This window comes from Phascolarctos cinereus, unplaced genomic scaffold (assembly GCF_003287225.1).
Source record: "Phascolarctos cinereus isolate Bilbo 61053 unplaced genomic scaffold, phaCin_HiC Scaffold_1;HRSCAF=81, whole genome shotgun sequence".
In the NCBI taxonomy this organism is placed as follows: domain Eukaryota; kingdom Metazoa; phylum Chordata; class Mammalia; order Diprotodontia; family Phascolarctidae; genus Phascolarctos; species Phascolarctos cinereus.
In genome coordinates, this window is record NW_027555514.1 from 285,121,115 (window position 1) to 285,137,002 (window position 15,888).

The 15,888-nt window shown below is 55.0% G+C and overlaps 1 protein-coding gene across 3 annotated transcripts; it reads left to right on the forward strand.

The window, feature by feature from the left end:
• Positions 1-1,341: 1,341 nt before the first annotated feature.
• On the forward strand, positions 1,342-15,621 carry CCDC134 (coiled-coil domain containing 134). Of its 3 annotated transcripts, XM_020982750.2 has the most exons (8): positions 1,342-1,538; positions 2,290-2,365; positions 3,116-3,213; positions 6,047-6,168; positions 7,868-7,952; positions 12,850-13,031; positions 14,430-14,501; positions 15,001-15,621. In XM_020982750.2, exons 3-8 carry the CDS (start codon positions 3,126-3,128, stop codon positions 15,124-15,126), a joined length of 675 nt encoding a protein of 224 aa, XP_020838409.1. In that variant the 5' UTR covers positions 1,342-1,538; positions 2,290-2,365; positions 3,116-3,125; the 3' UTR covers positions 15,127-15,621. The 3 variants fall into 3 exon arrangements, with proteins under 3 accessions (XP_020838409.1, XP_020838408.1, XP_020838410.1); XM_020982749.2 differs by lacking the exon at positions 2,290-2,365; XM_020982751.2 differs by lacking the exons at positions 2,290-2,365; positions 14,430-14,501.
• The last annotated feature ends 267 nt before the right edge of the window (positions 15,622-15,888 follow it).

The window sequence follows — 15,888 nt, forward strand, 5'->3', positions numbered from 1 at the left end:
ATCTGGTTATGGAGACTCATAGGCTTTAGAGCTGAAGGTTAACCCCAATCCAACCTTTAATTTAAGGGTTTTTTTCTAATTACATGTTAAAAGTTTTTCATTCGTTTTTTAAAATTTTGAGTTTCAAATTCTCACCTTCCTTCCCCCCTCACTGACAAAGCAAGCAATTTGATATAAGTTATACATGTGCAGTCATTTAAAACATTTCCATGTTAGTCATATTGTGAAAGAAAACAGACCAAAAATACCCAAGACAAATGAAGAAAGCAAAAAATCAGTGTGCTTTGAGGTGCATTCAGACTCCAGCAGTTCTTTCTCTGGTGGCAGATAGCTTTTTTCATCCTAAATCTTTGGGGATTGTGTAGAATCATTGTATTGCTGAGAATAGCTGAGTCATTCACAGGTGATCATTGCTACAATGTTGCTGTTGCCTGAAGGGTGTTCTGGTTCTGCTCACTTCACTTTGCCTCAGTCATGTGATCTTTCCAGGTTTTTCTGAGAGCATCCTGTTTGTCATTTCTTATAGCACAGCGGTATACCATCACATCCTATACCACGGCTAGCTTTGACTTCTTCCTTTGAGACCTGCCTGTTCATCTCCTTTGACCATTTGTCAATTGGGGAATGGCTTGTATATAAATCTGACTCAGTTCTCTGTGTATTTGTTTGGCAAATGAGGCCTTTATCGGAGAAAATTGCTATAATTTTTTCCCCTCAGTTATCTGTTTTCCTTTTAATCGTGGCTGCATTGGTTTTGTGCAAAAACTTTTAAAATTGAATATAATCAAAATTATCCCTTTTATATCCTGTAATGCTCTCTCTTGTTTGGACATAAATTCTACCCTTATCGTAGCCAACTTTCTAATTTCACAGAAGACATAGGGGCCTGAAGTGGGGAGGGGGCTTGACCATGGCCACAAAGCTGAGGTCATAGAGAGCTGGAAAGGACCTTGGAGGTCAGAGTCCACACTCCCTCCTCCCCCATTTTACAGTGGAGGAAACTGAGGCTCAGTGCCTGGCCAAGGGTCACACACGGCTAGTGTCCGAGGTGGGATTTAAATCCGGCTCGTGTTCTCGGCCTGGAGTCTGCTGCCCTGTCCGCTGCGGGCAGGGGTCCGGTGCCCTGGACGCTCCCCTCGCTCGGCCTCACCTCCCGGGCGGTCATTCCTGCGGTCACACAACTGTTGGGCTGAAACTTACAAGTTCAGGGAGGGGGAACCTCGGGGGCGGGGCCGGCCAGGTGCGGGGGGCGGAGGCGGGGGGAGGGGGAAGGGGCGGGCGGCCTCCGCCCGCGAACTACAAACCGGGGGCTGCCGGGAGGAGGGAGCGGGAGGAAGTGACGCCCGAGCAGGCGGCGAGGAGGCTGGACCAGCCGGGAAGGAGCGGGAGCGGGAGCGGGGTCCGTGCCACAGGCAGCAGCAGCAGCCCCCGGGGCCCCCCGCAGCGCCAGCAGCGGCGCCCGCACCGGCCCCCTGCGCACCCGAGTGAAGAAGCCCCTTTGGCCGCGGCGGCAGCACGTGGGGCGGCTCGGGCCGGGGGTAGGTGGCGGGCGATCGCCCCGGACTTGGGGAGAGGGGACGGGGCGCCCTGGGGTCTCAGGCTCCGGGTGCCGGGGGGCTGGGGCTTCCGGGGACCCCGAAGGCTCGGGGTCTGCCGGCCGAGGACCCCGAGCCGAGCCTGGCTTTGCCAATTTCTTGCCGTAGTAACGGGACTAGTCATTTTCCCGTCTGGTCTCAGTTTCCTCATCTGTAAAGAGGGCTTGGACTGGGTGATCTCCGGGGCCTTCCCAAGATCTGCTAATGACCTCTGGGGAGAGGGGCAGCTCGGCCCCCTGGCCCTCTCTCTCCCCCTGCTCCGGGGAAGCCCCTGTGTGCTTGATCTCCTGGTGGGCTGGTCCTGGGGGGTGGAAATCAGCGGAAGAGAAGAGGCATTCAGGAAAGAGCTGGGGAGGAGCCAGCCTTCCCCCCTTCCACATCTCGGGGCCGCTGCCAGCTGGGATCTGGCAGTGCCACGGCAGGCCGGGCATGCTGCTAGGGGGCCGAACCGGGCTCCTGGGAAGCTTCCTCCTGGAGGCATCGTTCCTAGGGCTGTTGGGGTCTTGTCTTTGTACCCCCGTACCTGGCACACAGTAGGCGCTTCCTAGATGCTTGCCGCTGCAGGAGTGGCTGAATGGGACCTTTCTGCGGGAGGCATGGCCTCCCCTTCCCCAACCTGCTGCACCCCTCCTTCCTACATGGCCCCTGAAGGGCAGCAGCCTCGGGGCTCCGCTGACCCCTTCACCTCCTTCAGTTCCAGGGCTTGCCGACAAGTGGGGGTGTCGTCACACCCCGCTCTGCTCCACCTCTTCCCCAGTCAGTAGCCTTAGGTGAGTAAGGTGTCCGCTCAGTGCCTCAGTGGCTCCGAATCTGGCTCCGTAAACACCCGCTGTAAACAGCTCCTGTGATAAGTGGTTCAGTAATAGTAGCCACAACACCTGACGTTTGGGAAGCACCTTCTGGTTACAAAGCACTTCCCCCGACTTATGACCTGATTCTACATGTGTGACCTTTCCTCTGGCTGGGCCTCACTTTCCCCTTCTGGAGAATGGGCATTATTGTGCATTGGAGACTTTGTAAACCTCCTGGGGCTATTAGTATAAACTACATTTGTTATTATGTCTTTGTATCCTTGCCCCCCTGTAAGGAAGAGACCACCAGCCTTGGACCAGCTCCTTTCTTATTATAATAATGGCTTGAATTTACATTGCACTTTTAAGGTTTGCAAAGTGCTTTTCGTAGGCAGCTAAGGCTGATAGAGGTTAAGTGACTTACCCAGGGTCACAAAGCTGGTTTGGGGCCAAATTTGAACTCAGGTCTTCTATTGACTCTTCCCCTTAGGTGATGATATTAGAAATCATCTAATTCCACCTTTTTGCAGCAGAGGAAACTGAGGCCCAAGGGAAGAGACTTGCCCAAGGTCTAACAGCTTGCCTGTGGCATGGCCAGGATTCAAACCCAGGACCTCTGCCAGAGCAGAGGGGAGGGCCACGAAGTCCTCCTCCCATGGGCCTGGGAATCCCAAGTCCATGTGCCCCAGGGCCTCCGTCCTGGCCTCACTCACTTTCTCTGCCTTCCAGGGCTTCCACCATGGACCTCTCCCAGTTCTGTGCTTTCTGCTTGATGCTGATGCTGGCCAACACAGGTGCTTCAGACCCAGACCAGAGCTTGGAGATCTGTATCCTTCCTTCTGGCGGCTGGCCTGGTCCTGGCTGCAGGAGGGCTGGTGGGGAGGGTGGTCGAGCGCAGCCCCGGCTGTGTGAACCTTTCCCTCTCTGGGGAGACGCCCACATTGCACAGAAGAGAAAGCGAGGCCCGGAGAGGGAGGGATTTGGCCGAGGTCAGGAGGCTCGGAAGCCTCCATAGCATTAGATTGAAGTGAATCTTTGCTATTCTTATCATCTCACTTTCCATCTTATTAAAGAAATAAGACTCCGTCCCGAGGCCTCATCCTGCCTTCCCACCAAGGGGACGGTCTAGCTAGGCCGTACTCCCCGAACGCTCGGCCTTTTAGGGAGCGCCTGGCTAGGGTCGGCTCCGGCTGTCTCAGGCATGGATGGTCATCCTGTTTGGGGGCTATCACTGTAAGCTCACCCCATTGGAATGAGTCCAGAGTCCAGAAAGGATCACTGGAAAGCACCCCAGAGGCCATTTTGACCAACCTCCCTCATTTCACGGATGAGGGAACCAAGGCCCATGTCAGGGAAGTGACTTTCCCAAGGTCACACAGGTAGTGACATACGGGTCCTTAGACCCTGGAGCTCCCAGCTCTTTCCCCTCGACCACACTGCTTCCTGAGTGCCAAGATTCCAAAAAGAGCACGGGCCTCATGGGCAGCAGTGTAGGGAGCTCTGTGTTCAAGTTTCTCTTGCCACTGATGAGAGACCCTGGGTAAGTCACATCCTCCCCTGGGCCTCAGTCACCTCCCTTGTGGGTGTTTCTTTAGTGCTCCAAGGTTTGCAAAGCACTTCAAGAATGTTACCTCATTAGGTCCTCACAACAACCCTGGGGGGGAGGGGCTTTTGCTATCTCCATTTTACAGCTGGGAAAACTGAGGCAGGCAGAGGCAAAGTGCCTTGGCCAGAGTCCAAGCCTCTGTCCAGCATGGCCCCGGAGCGGGGCGGGAACACAATACCACAACCCAAGCTGATGAAGCAGCAGCCCCTTCTCATTTATGTAGGGCTTTGAGGTCACTCGGTGGGGGCAGCTTGGTGGCGCAGTAGATAGAGTGCCGGCCCTGAAGTCAGGAGGACCTGAGTTCAAATGCGGCCTCAGACCAAACACTTGACACTCACTAGCTGTGTGACCCTGGGCAAGTCACTTAACCCCAATTACCTAAAAAAAAAAATTTAATTTAATTTAAAAAATAATTAAAAAAAATAAAGTCACATGGTTATAGGCCAAGAACTGCTAGTCGGTCAGCAAGTTCCTGGGTGCCCAGGCCTTGTGCTAAGCACCAAAGCAAAAGAGAGCCCTGCCCTTGAAGAGGAGCTCACAGTCTGATGGGGAGAGGTGACCTGTAAACAGTATGCACAAACAGGCAGAGCTGGCCAAATTGGAGATAATTAACAGAGGGAAGGCAGCAGAATTAAGGGGAGAGGGAAGGGGTTTCTGTGTCAGGGGAGATTTGAGCTGGAACTTGAAGGAAGCCAGGAAGTGGAGATGAGGAGGGAGGGCATGCCAGGCAGGGGACACAGCCAGGGCAAATGCCTGGAGTCAGGAGATGGAGGGACTTGTTCATGGAACAGCTGGGAGGCCAGCGTCATCTAGTTCAACCCCTCATTTTTCAGCTGTGAAAGTTGAAGACCACAGGGTGAAGGAATTTGTCCAAGGTGAGATCTGAATCCAGGTCCTCTGATGACTGAACCTGTGCCCTTTCCAGAACCAGGCCTGTTTCCCCACCCAGCAATCTTGTGAGGTAGCTGCTTCGGGTATTATTGTCCCCTTCTCACAGATGGGAAAACTGAGGCTGAGAGAGGAAGATTGATTTGTTGAAGATCACATGGCCGGGAGGTATCATTCATTCAACCAACACTGTCTTCTCTAAGGTGGTGCAGAGGGTGCTTGGCCTGGGGTCAGGAAGACCCGAGTTCAAATCCTGCCCCAAACACTGGGTGTGGGACCCTGGGCAAGTCACTTCACTGCCACCTGCCTCGGTTTCCCCAATTGTAAAATGGAGATAACAGCACCCCCCTCCCAGGATTGTTGTGAGAATCAAGTGAGGTTACATCTGTAAAGCTCTCAGCATGGTGGCCGGTACATGGTAGGCGCTTCATAAGATGCTCGTTTCCTTCCTTCCTGCTGAGTGCCAGAGGGAGATGTGGGAGCCTCAGCTGCGTGGCCTGGTCCGAGTCACTCTGAGCCTCAGCTTCCTCTCCTGCAAGTAGTGATATCTCCAGTACTTGGGATCCTTGATCTAGAGCCAGGAGGCCCTGGAGTCTTGCCCTCCTTTTATAGAGGAAGACACTGAACACAGAGGGACACGTGGCACGGACCCCGGGATCTGACGTGGTCGCCATCGACCCTGGCTGCTTCTCGGGGGCCATGGGGCCCCTCTGGGCCGAGGACTGCCCTCCCTCTCTCTCCCTTTTCTTCCCCCCTTCTCTCTGTCTCTCTCCCTCTCTCATCGTCTTTCTCTCTTCTCTCCCTTTCTTTCTCTTTCTCTCTCTCTCTCCCCCTCTCTCGTCTTCCTCCTCTCTTTCCTCTCTCCCTCTTCTTCTCTCTCCCTTTCTCTCTGTCTCTTTCTCCTCTCTTTCCCTCCCTCCTCTCTCTCTTCCTCTCCATTTCACTTCCTCCCTTTTTCTCTTGTTCTCCATCCTGTTTCTCACTGTCTCTTTACACACACACGCACACGCACACACACATGAACACACAGATATATGCACACACGCACACACACACACACATGTAGGTAGGCACACACACATATATCCGCACTCCGCTTTCCTGGTGCCCGTCCTGTGGGTGGCTGGCAGCGCGGCTCGGGGCTCCGGCCTTAACCAGGACCTCAGACAAGAAGCTGTTTGCAGTGAAGCGCAAGGACCAGATGAAGGCGCTGAAGAGCCTCGTCGAGCTGAATGACGTCCACCAGCAGTACAAGATCATCGAGGTCATGCTCAAGGGCCTCTTCAAGGTGAGCCCCCAGATATCCGCCGGCCGAGGGTCTGGGGAGCACCACGCCCCATCCAGCCCAGGGAGTAGCCGGGGAATCAGCAGGAGAAGGTCTTGAAGGTGCGACCTCGCGGGATGGTGACTTTTATTATTATTGTCCCCATTTAATGGATGAGGAAACGGAGGCCCAAGAGGGAAGGGGCTGGCCTAGGGAGTCCTCTGACGCTAAGCAGCCCTGCTTCCTTCAGGACGGGCTCAGCGTCTGGACTGAGCCCCCCATTTGTTCGGTTATTGGGCACCTCATCTTTGCCAGGAGTTGCGCCCTCGAGGAGCTTGGGTTGGGGGTTGGGAGCAGGGCACCCCTGGTATAGGAGGCAGCCCTGAGCTGGGCCTGGAAGGAAGCCAGGAGAAGGTGAGGCCCAGGTGAGCGGGGAGAGCCTTCCGGGCACAGGGCGAGCTGCTCTGTCACGGAATGGCAGAAAGTGCCGTTCTGCTGGTGTGTCCCGCCCGTGATGGGAGGGCAGGATCTCAGTGTCTGGCCCGCGCCGAGCTCTGCCTCTTCCTTGAGGCTGGCGGCTGGCTCCACTGGGGATGTCCTGGGTGGTGCTCCCACCTTGGGGGAAGGGGACGGTCCTCCCTGAGCCCCCGATGCAGCCTCTCTCCCGTATCACATACACAAGGCTGTGGCTTGTGGAACAGTGGACTTTTTCCTGGCCAACCCCACGGCTCTTTCTGCATTTCTGCCTTTGACATTTTACCCGTGACCTTAAAACCTACCACAGTGAGAGCTGTGATTGTCATCCGTGCTCTGAGTTCAAATCCATCCCCCCACTCCAGGGGCCACCATCCTAGAGAGCCCGGACAGGGTGGGTCACCCTCCGGCTCTGGTCGCCATCCCCCAGCCTGCTTCCCCTGCTGGGGTGGGGAGGGGATGCTCAGCCTCTTCCGTCTTGCTCTGCCTGAGACAGGCAGAGGATTGGGGGTGGAAGGGAGTACCTGCGCCCCTCACATGTGGCCCGCTCCGGCTTCTTCACTGACACACGAGAAGCCTCACGGTGCTACATTCAGGTTGAGAGGGAGACACAGACCTGGCCCTGGATCCGGAGGACCTGGGTTCAGATTCTGCTTCTGAAGCCTACTGGCTATGGCTCTGGGCAGATCATTTCAGTTCCCGAGCCTCAGTTTCCCCCTTAGTAAAATGAGGGGGTTGGAGTCAGTGGCCCCTGGGTCCCCTTCCAGGCCTAGGCCTGTGGCCCCCCACATAGAGCACAGACCTCAGAAGAGGGGGGAGGGGGGCAGCGGGAAGCTGGGGGTGCTTACAACATGCTGGCCCCTGCACAAGGGCCTTCTAGCGAGGCCCGGCCTCCGTCCCCAGCCCCAGTCCTTGAGCTTTGGCCAAGATGAGGCCGCTCCTGGTTGCCACATGGGTTTGTGTCCGTGGCTTTATGAAGCGCCTACTGTGTGCCATGCACTGTGCTCAGTGCTGGGGATAAAAAGAAAGGCAGAAGCGGGTCCCTGTCCTCACGGAGCTCACATTTCTCCTCCAGGAGGGTGCAGTGACGGGGTGAGGCTGGGCTGGGGTAAGCCGTAGTTGGGGTGTCCAGGCGGGGCTGGAGGTGGCTGACCTTCACCCTTGGAGAACAGGCTCCTCCTCTCTCTCCCCCTCCTCCCTAAGCAGAACACCTAACCGCCCCCCCCCCCGCCCCTGCCGTGTCTCCTAGGTGCTGGAGGACTCCCGGGCTGTGCTGCTGGCGGCGGACGTCTTCCCCGACGGGCCCTTCCCAGAGGATGAGAAGCTGAAGGACGGTAGGAAGTGCCTGGGCCCCTGCACCCTCTGCGCCTCCTTGCTCACGCCTAGTCTGAGCATCGGCTGCGGGTCGTAAGAGAAAGAGGGAGACTGAGGCTCTGGGCCTGGCTGTGCTTTGTGCCACCCGTGTCTTACTCCCGTGAGACCCTGGGAAATCTGGAGGCCGATTCCAGCTCTGACACTTATTAGCTGGATGACTTTGACCTCTGTTTGCCTCTGTTTCCTCATCTGTAAAATGGGAACAACAGCACTGACTGCCCAGGGCTGCTGTGAGTGCCAAGTGAGATAAGTTACTGTCATTGCTACCGAAATACAGCATCTGGAGTCAGAGAATCTGAGCCCTCCTGGGAGCTAGGGCAAGTCCCTTGGCTTCTCTGGGCCTCGGTGTCCTTTTCTGTCAGACAAGGGGGTTGGACTCCATGGGCGCTGTGGCCTGCCTGTCCGTGGCTCTTGGAGACTCCTGCCTGCCGGCGTTAGCATGAGGCTTTCTGACCCCAAATCTGGCCATTTTACTACATCCCAGCTAGGATCAACACCTCTGGATAACGCCCTTCCCCTGCTGCCCCGCCGGTTCTCTTTAAGGTGTAAAAGGTGTGGACACACATAGCTGGTAAGGCTATAGGAGCCTGGCAAAGACAGACAGCGGGACGTCAGGCAGCCCGCAGCCGCCTCTATGAGGACCCTTGGGTCAGGTCCCATTCTCAGCTTCTCGGGTGTGGAGGTCTTGCGGGGTCAGAGCTGCAGGCCCCCTCCCCCACATGCCAGCTGGATGCTGCACCAGCTGGGGGGAAGAGCACAGAATTACAGAAACAGGGCTGTGTGAATGAAGAGGGTCACGTTTTCCTTATCCCCAGTTTCCAGCCTCCTTTTGTGACTATTCCTCCATCATTTTATAACCGTGTTTTTCTGGACTTTTCCCTCTTTTAACCTTGTTTTCCTAGGTGCTCACATTAAGTTAAATGTCCTATAAATAGCAATTAAGTCTTTTTGTTAAATTTGGGTTCGTTATTAAAAATTGACTTTCTCTCCCTGCCCCTATTTGGGGGTGGGGGTGGGGGGAACACCGTAAATCCTTGTAACAAATAGCATAGTCGGACAAAGCACATTCCTGCGTTGGCCGTGTCCAGAGGCATCTGTTTGTTCTGCCCCCGAGTCCCTCCCCTCTTCGTCTTCCTGGGTCTTTTGGAATTGTGGCCGGTAACTGACCTGATCAGAGTTCTGTTCTCCTCACGCTTCATCAGTGATGTAAGCCCTCCCGATTTCTTCAAGTCTATGTTTCATCATTTCTTATGGTAATATTCACGTGCTGTAATCTGTTCATTCATTCCCCAACTGGTGGGCATCCCTTCAGTTACCAGGTCTTCGCTCTACAAAAAGAGCTGTACCCACATGGACGAAAAAGAAAATATAGACATGTTTGTACACGTGTCCTTTTCCTCTTTCTTTAATCTCTTTGGGGGGTGTGCCTAGTAGTGGTACCCTAGGGTCAGTGGGTATACACAGTTGAGTTAATTTGGAGACACGGTTCTGAATTGCTTCCCGGAATGGCTGGATTGATCACAGCTCTACCAGCAGTGCATTAATATGCCTGTTTCTCCTACATCCCCTCTAACATTTATTTACTAATCTTATGTTTATGAAGTGGAACCTCAGAGTTGCTTTAATTTGCGTTTCCACATTTTAAAAATGTGGCTATATATAGTTTTGATTTCTTCCCTTGACGACTTACGCTGTTTCTCAAATGGGGAATAGCTCTTATTCTTATACGTGGGAATCTGTTCCCCATGTACCCTGGCAATGATATTAGACTGTAAGCTCCTTGAGGGCAGGGACTATCTTTTGCCTTAAGCCCCAGTGCTTAACACGATGCCCGTTTTATCTTCTGCGATCCTGTTTGGTTGGGATTTCTTCTTGCTATCCTTGGGTCAAAAAGTGAATTTCTTCCTTGCTACCGCGGATTTGTTTAAAATGTCACCCTTTACGTTTTCATTTGGAGCTTCCTTTGGGCTGTGCTGTGAGATGTTTCGTCTGTACCTAGCTTCTGCCAGGTGACTTTCCAGTTTTTGTCAAATAATGAGCTCTTCCCCCAGGAGGGGGTTGTCAAACACTGTCACACTGTCATTGAATGAGTGAGTGATTTGTTAATGGCTTCCTATGTGCCAAGCACTGTGCTCAATGTTGGGGTTATAGATACAAAGTATCTTTGATGCTTTGGAGGAACTCCCCTTCTAATGATGGAGGGGTGTGTGTGTGTGTGTGTGTGTGTGTGTGTGTGTGTGTGTGTGTGTGTGTGTGTGTGTGTGTACCTAATCTGTTCCTGAGTCTCACTTTCTTTGTGAGAAAAGTGGAGTTAGTGATTCCTGCCCTGTTGGGCTCTCAGGAGGACCCCATGGCTGTGCAAGGTCGTGGCACGCTGTACCCCCTCTCGTATCGTGCCTTCTTCCTATATGTGATCAGGAGGTAGGCCCCTTCTGTGCATAGTAATTGGGGTCTTTGTGCAATAACCTGAGTGAGGAGGCGTGGCCAAAGGAAGGCTTGGGGAGGCTTTCTTCACCCTCCCGTCACCCACCATTGAGCAGCTTCTCACTCGGTCGTCCCTCGGACTTCACGGGATCCCAGATCTAAGGCTGGAAGGACCCCAGAGGCTGAGGGGCCAACTCCTCATTTTACAGACGGGAAACTGAAGCCAGGGAGATTGCCCAGGGCCCCTTCCTGCCGCACTGGCTGGCTGCCTGGCCTTTAGAGCAGACTCATTCATTATCCTCCCAGAGGAAGCAAAAAGCTGGTGTTTTAAGACCCTTCAGCCCCACCCCAAGCCCCCAGACCTGATCAGTTGTGGCAGGAGCAAGGCACAGCTCGCTCGCTTATGGGGTGGCTACTGTGTCCATCCCCCTGGGCACAGACTGAGGGAAGGGCTCCACTACTGCTTTAAGTTTTATAGAAAGATTTCTTCACAGCAGCACTGGGGATGGTTGGACAAGTCTTGTTGTACCCATTTCCCAGATCTTCAGTGTGGTGAAGTGGAATCACCCCCGGAGACACAGTGAAGAAGTTCTGAGCCTGGTTCTGTCCTCTGTTCAGGGCTTCCCAGCTCCCTGTTCCCAGGCTCTTCCTTGAGCTTTCAAGCTTAGTTTCTTGGATTCAGCCTCTAGGGTGGGCAGGGTACCTTCCTTCCAAACTTCCTGGGGGCAGGAATGGTGAGGACCCTGCTTCCTGGGGCCTGACACATGGAGCTCTCAGTCCCCGGTGCTGAGAGGCGGCAGGTGGTACTGACATGATTGTGCTGGGACTGGGTGTCTGTGACTCCCCACTGTCAGCAGAGCAGCCATGGTGGACTCCTTGAGGACAGCTGCCGGGCAGGGCTGTACCCAGGACCCCCCAGCCAGGACCAACTTACAAAGCACCCAGTGCGTGTCTAGAGCCCCGACTGAGACGGCTCCTGCCCTCAGGGTCCTTCCAGTCTGGCAAGAGTAAGATGGAATAAGAGGCCAATGTACACAGCTAGCGTACAGTTTGAGACAGCTGCTCAGGAGGGGGCATTCATCTGCTCAGACAGCAAGGGCAGCAGACAATTTTGAAATTCATTTTAAGTTGATAAGAACCGACGGAAGCTTGGAAAAATAGTTTTGTTGTTCAGTTCAGTCATGTCCAAGTCCTTGTGACCCCATCGGGGTCTTCTTGGCAGAGATACTGGGTGATTTGCCATTTCCTTCTCCAGCTCGTTTTACAGATGAGGAAACTGAGGTAGACAGAGTGAAGTGCCTCGCCCAGGGTCAGACAAGCTAGTGTCCGAGGCTGGATTTGAACTCAGAACTTCCTGACCCCAGGCTCAGCACTCTATCCACTGCACCACCTAGCTGCCCCGTTCAAAGAGTTAAAATGGATGATAAAAAGCCCTGCTCTTGGAGTCAGGAGCCTCTCTCTAGGGCTCAGTTTCCTTCTCTGTGAAGTGGGGGTTGGGGAGTTAGACTAGGTGACCTCTGGCAGCCCATGGATCCCGAGATGCTGCGGGGCATGACAGCTTCTCCAGGACTGGCCCTGCACTTAGGCAGAGTAGGAAGCCACCTCCTTGGGGACAGCAGCACTAAGGAAGCCTTGCCACCCTCCACCGAGGAGGTGATGGGCCCTCAGCCCCCTCCCATGCTCACACCCTGGGAGTCTCAAGGCCCAGAAGGCTGGACGTGGCATTCACTGCTCTCTGCGCCAGCGGCAGCTTCGGGGCAGCTTGAGGCGTGGGCAGCACCGGAGCTCGCTGGGCCAGGGTTCTGCCGCTGGAGTTTCTGGCCCTCTCTCGGGAAGGGCTGGTTCTGGTGGTTCTGGTGGAAGCTTTGATGCAGGGTGGGGAGGAGCCTCCGGCCTCCCAGAGTCTGAAGGGAGGTGACCCACAGAGCCCTGGAAAGAGCAGAGCTGAGATTCAAACCCCCGCCCTCTGCCTCACCCGCCAGGTTCTTTCTGCCATCTGTGCAGAGAGGAGCGTAGGCTTAAGCCCAAAGGGACCTCGGACGTCATTCAATCCAAGCCTTTTTTTTTTTTTGGTGAGACAATTGGAGTTAAGTGACTTGCCCAGAGTCACACAGCTAGCTAGGAAGTGTCTGAGGCCACATTTGAACTCAGGTCCTCCTGACTCCAGGGCCGGTGCTCTATTCACTTTGCCACCTAGCTGCCCCTCCAAGTCCCTGTTTTTACAGATGAGGAAACAGCCCCAGAGAATTTAAGGAACTGGCCCAAGGTCACTGAGTGCCAGAGCCAGAATTTGAACCCTTCACAGAAGGGCCTGTGCCACTTCTTGTATTCCTGGGTTGAGCCAGCCCGGAGGAGACAGTGGGTCCAAGCATGAGGAGGTGTGGGGGGTCCTGGAAAGAAGGGGTTGGCACTCACCCCAGCATCTTCTCCCAGCATTCTCCCACGTGGTGGAGAACACCGCCTTCTTTGGCGACGTCGTGCTCCGCTTCCCCAAGATTGTCCATCACTACTTTGACCGAAATTCCAACTGGAACCATCTCATCCGCTGGGGCATCAGCTTCTGCAACCAAACAGGTGTCTTTGACCAGGGCACCTACTCCCAGCTTCTGGGCCTGGTGAGTCAGGCCTGTGGGGAGGCGGGGGGGGGGCGGGCCCAGACCACCGTCTTCTCTACCGCACTAGCTTCCCCAGGGGCCTCTTCGCTGCAGCACCGAAGGCTCCAACCCCTCCCACGTCCCCCCGATTCTGGGTCTTCCTCGACCCCAGTCTCCTCTCTCCCTCCTCAACCCTTCTGCTCCAGGACGTAGAATCGAGGGGCATGACTGGCCTGTCTGCCAGCTCAGCTCTGGAGTCACACATGCAGCAGATAACATAGCTTGGCTTTGTCTGGTTAAATCTTGGTTCTACCACAGTCCCCGTTTTACAGATGAGGAGACTGAGAGCTAAAGGCAAAGAATAGGTGGGAAAATAGGGGGTCAGAGGACCTGGGTTTGACCTTTGCTAATTACTAGCTGCGATTTGAACCCTGGTCCTCTGCCTCCCACAGCGGTGGCCTTCCTGCCTCTTATGGAAGGACTTCTGCTATTAACAAATAGCTCTGGGATTCTGGGCAAGTTACTTTCCCTCCCTGTGCCTCAGTTTCCTCATTAGTAAAATGAGGAGGCTGGACAGTGTGGCCTCTGGGGGCCTTTCCTGGCCCCAGGCTGGAAGATCCCATGACCTGCCTAAGATCACAGAGCTGGTAAATGGCAGGGTGGGGATTTGAACCCGTGTCCTGACCCCAAGCCTAGAACCATTTCCATTGCCCCATGATGCAGACTCTGCTTGGAGGCCCCTGGCTGGGTGCTGGTCCACACTTGCTCTGCCTGCACCAAATATTCTAGGCTCCTGGGCCTAGAACCTCTTCTGCTGCATGGCCCAGCTTCCCTGCCCTCTGGTGCCCTCTCTGTGTCCCCTCTTCTCGGCTGGAGTGAGCCCCTCCCCCCTCTGATCCCTACCCCTGGGTCTCAGGCCTGTCCCTTTAGCCCTTCCCCCCTCTGATCCCCACCCCTGGGTCTCAGGCCTGTCCCTTTAGCCCCTCCCCCCTCTGATCCCCACCCCTGGGTCTCAGGCCTGTCCCTTTAGCCCCTCCCTGTTGCACTCTCCCCTCCCCCATCAGCCTTTGTTGCTCTCTTTGGGATCCCCGGGTTCTGCTCCCCTGGGCTTCCCCCCACCCAACCCTAGCCTCCTTCCCCTAAGCTTATTAAGGATGCTATCATTCTGCTTTTACTTACCCTACACCCCCTCCCTCACTTCTTTATCCTTTGTATTCATGGATGTGCAGAGTTTAATAGATAAATGGGGGAGGTCACCTGAGTTGAGGAGCCACTTTTAGGGCAGGGGATCTTTTAGGAACATCTCACTCGAATTAAATCAGAAGAGGAGAGCCGGGGCCCACAGAAGGGACTAGAACAAACGGCAGGGAAACTGAGGCAGACAGACTTACTGATGCTTTTTCTTCTTGTGGCCCTCAGATGGCTCAGGAGCTGGGGGTTGGTGAGAGATCCCCAGATTACAGGAACCCCTTTACAACAGACCACTCAGAGGTGAGTGGGGGGGGGCTTGTATACTGAGCTGTTAGGCCAGGCTTGCCCTCCCATGTGGTCTGTGGGGGAGTGAGCGTGGGGAGGGGCCAAGAGAATTATTTTTTAGAAAATAGAGTTGTCTGGTTAAAACCCCCTGAATAGGGGATAGTGAGGGACCTGTGTCTTCGTGGAGAACTCCCATAGGAGCGCATCCCTCCACCAAACCAGGGCTGGACCTTCTCTGTAGCTGCTGGTCCTTGAGAATTAATTGCCCAGAGCGCAGAGAGGGTTGGTGACCGGCCCGACGTGTGGCAGAGTGGGACTGCATCCCAGGTCTGCCTGGCTCTCCCACAACTACATAGAATGCACACACGATGCTGTGCGGGGCTGGAGATGCTGCTGGCGGGGCCTGTCTGCCTCCCTTCCTTTGGGGAAGGCTGCCGGCGGCTGCAGCCTCTTCCCAGGAGGGGAAGTCCAGGGGTCAGCCCTGAAGCTGACCACCTCTTCTTTCCACTGGTAGTCCTTCCAGGATACTGACCTCTTCCAGAAGGCCCTGAAGGAAGAGGAAAGGCGCCGGAGGAAAGAGGAGAAACGGAAGGAGATCCGGAAGGGCCCCCGAATCTCTCGCTCCCGGTCAGAGTTATAGCCCTGGGCTTGCTCCCGGACTGGTGGGGCTAGGCTTCCAGAAGAGGAGGGGATGGTGTGTGAAGGCCAGGCTCCACTGCATTTGGAGACTGCCTCTTACCTCAGGTGGATGGAGGACCTCCTGGCCTCTACCTGGGGACTCAGCCATCCCACTGCTTCCCAAGGGTGCAGACAGCCGAGAAAATGCATCTCATCCTGAAGTGAGGACCAGAGGTCCTGGTGGGAGTAAGCACTCTGCACCAGAAGGGCCCCGTGCTGCCCCTTTCAAGCCCAGGACCTTAAGAAGCCCATTTTCTCCTTGGAGAATGACTCGCTCTGCCAACCAAAGAAGTGGGTGGGGCATCCTGGACCAAAGTGATCCAGGCTGGGGCCTCAGCCTGGCATCCCCTCGCCCAGAGAGGGCGCCTGCCGGGCCTCTGGGCACCACTGTGTCTTGCCAAATGAACCACCAGCCCCTTTTGCAAAGATAATAAAATAAGCAACCTCTTTAGATACATCCCCGGCCTCTGATGGAGGATCAGGGAGGGTGGGGATGGTATCAGGAATCCTGGGGCAGAGGAGCTACCTGGTGATGCTTTTGAAGGCAAAGGGAGAGGGAGGGCATAAGCACTGCATCCCCAGGGCGGGCTGTGGACAGGCCTAGAGCTTCTGTGGGATTTGTCCAGCTGGTGAGGCTGGTCTCCACACCCCCATCCCTTCACAACTGCCTGGCCCACAGCAAGCTTAATAAATCCTTATTCAGCAAAAGAATGAAGAGCGTAGG

Excerpts from the sequence above, each read along its gene's own strand:
- CCDC134 (XM_020982750.2), top strand. The coding sequence starts at position 3,126 with ATGGACCTCTCCCAGTTCTGTGCTTTCTGCTTGATGCTGATGCTGGCC. Across the intron at positions 3,214-6,046 it reads AGACCAGAGCTTGGAGATCT|ACAAGAAGCTGTTTGCAGTG; the intron begins GTATCCTTCCTT and ends CCAGGACCTCAG. Across the intron at positions 6,169-7,867 it reads TGCTCAAGGGCCTCTTCAAG|GTGCTGGAGGACTCCCGGGC; the intron begins GTGAGCCCCCAG and ends CGTGTCTCCTAG.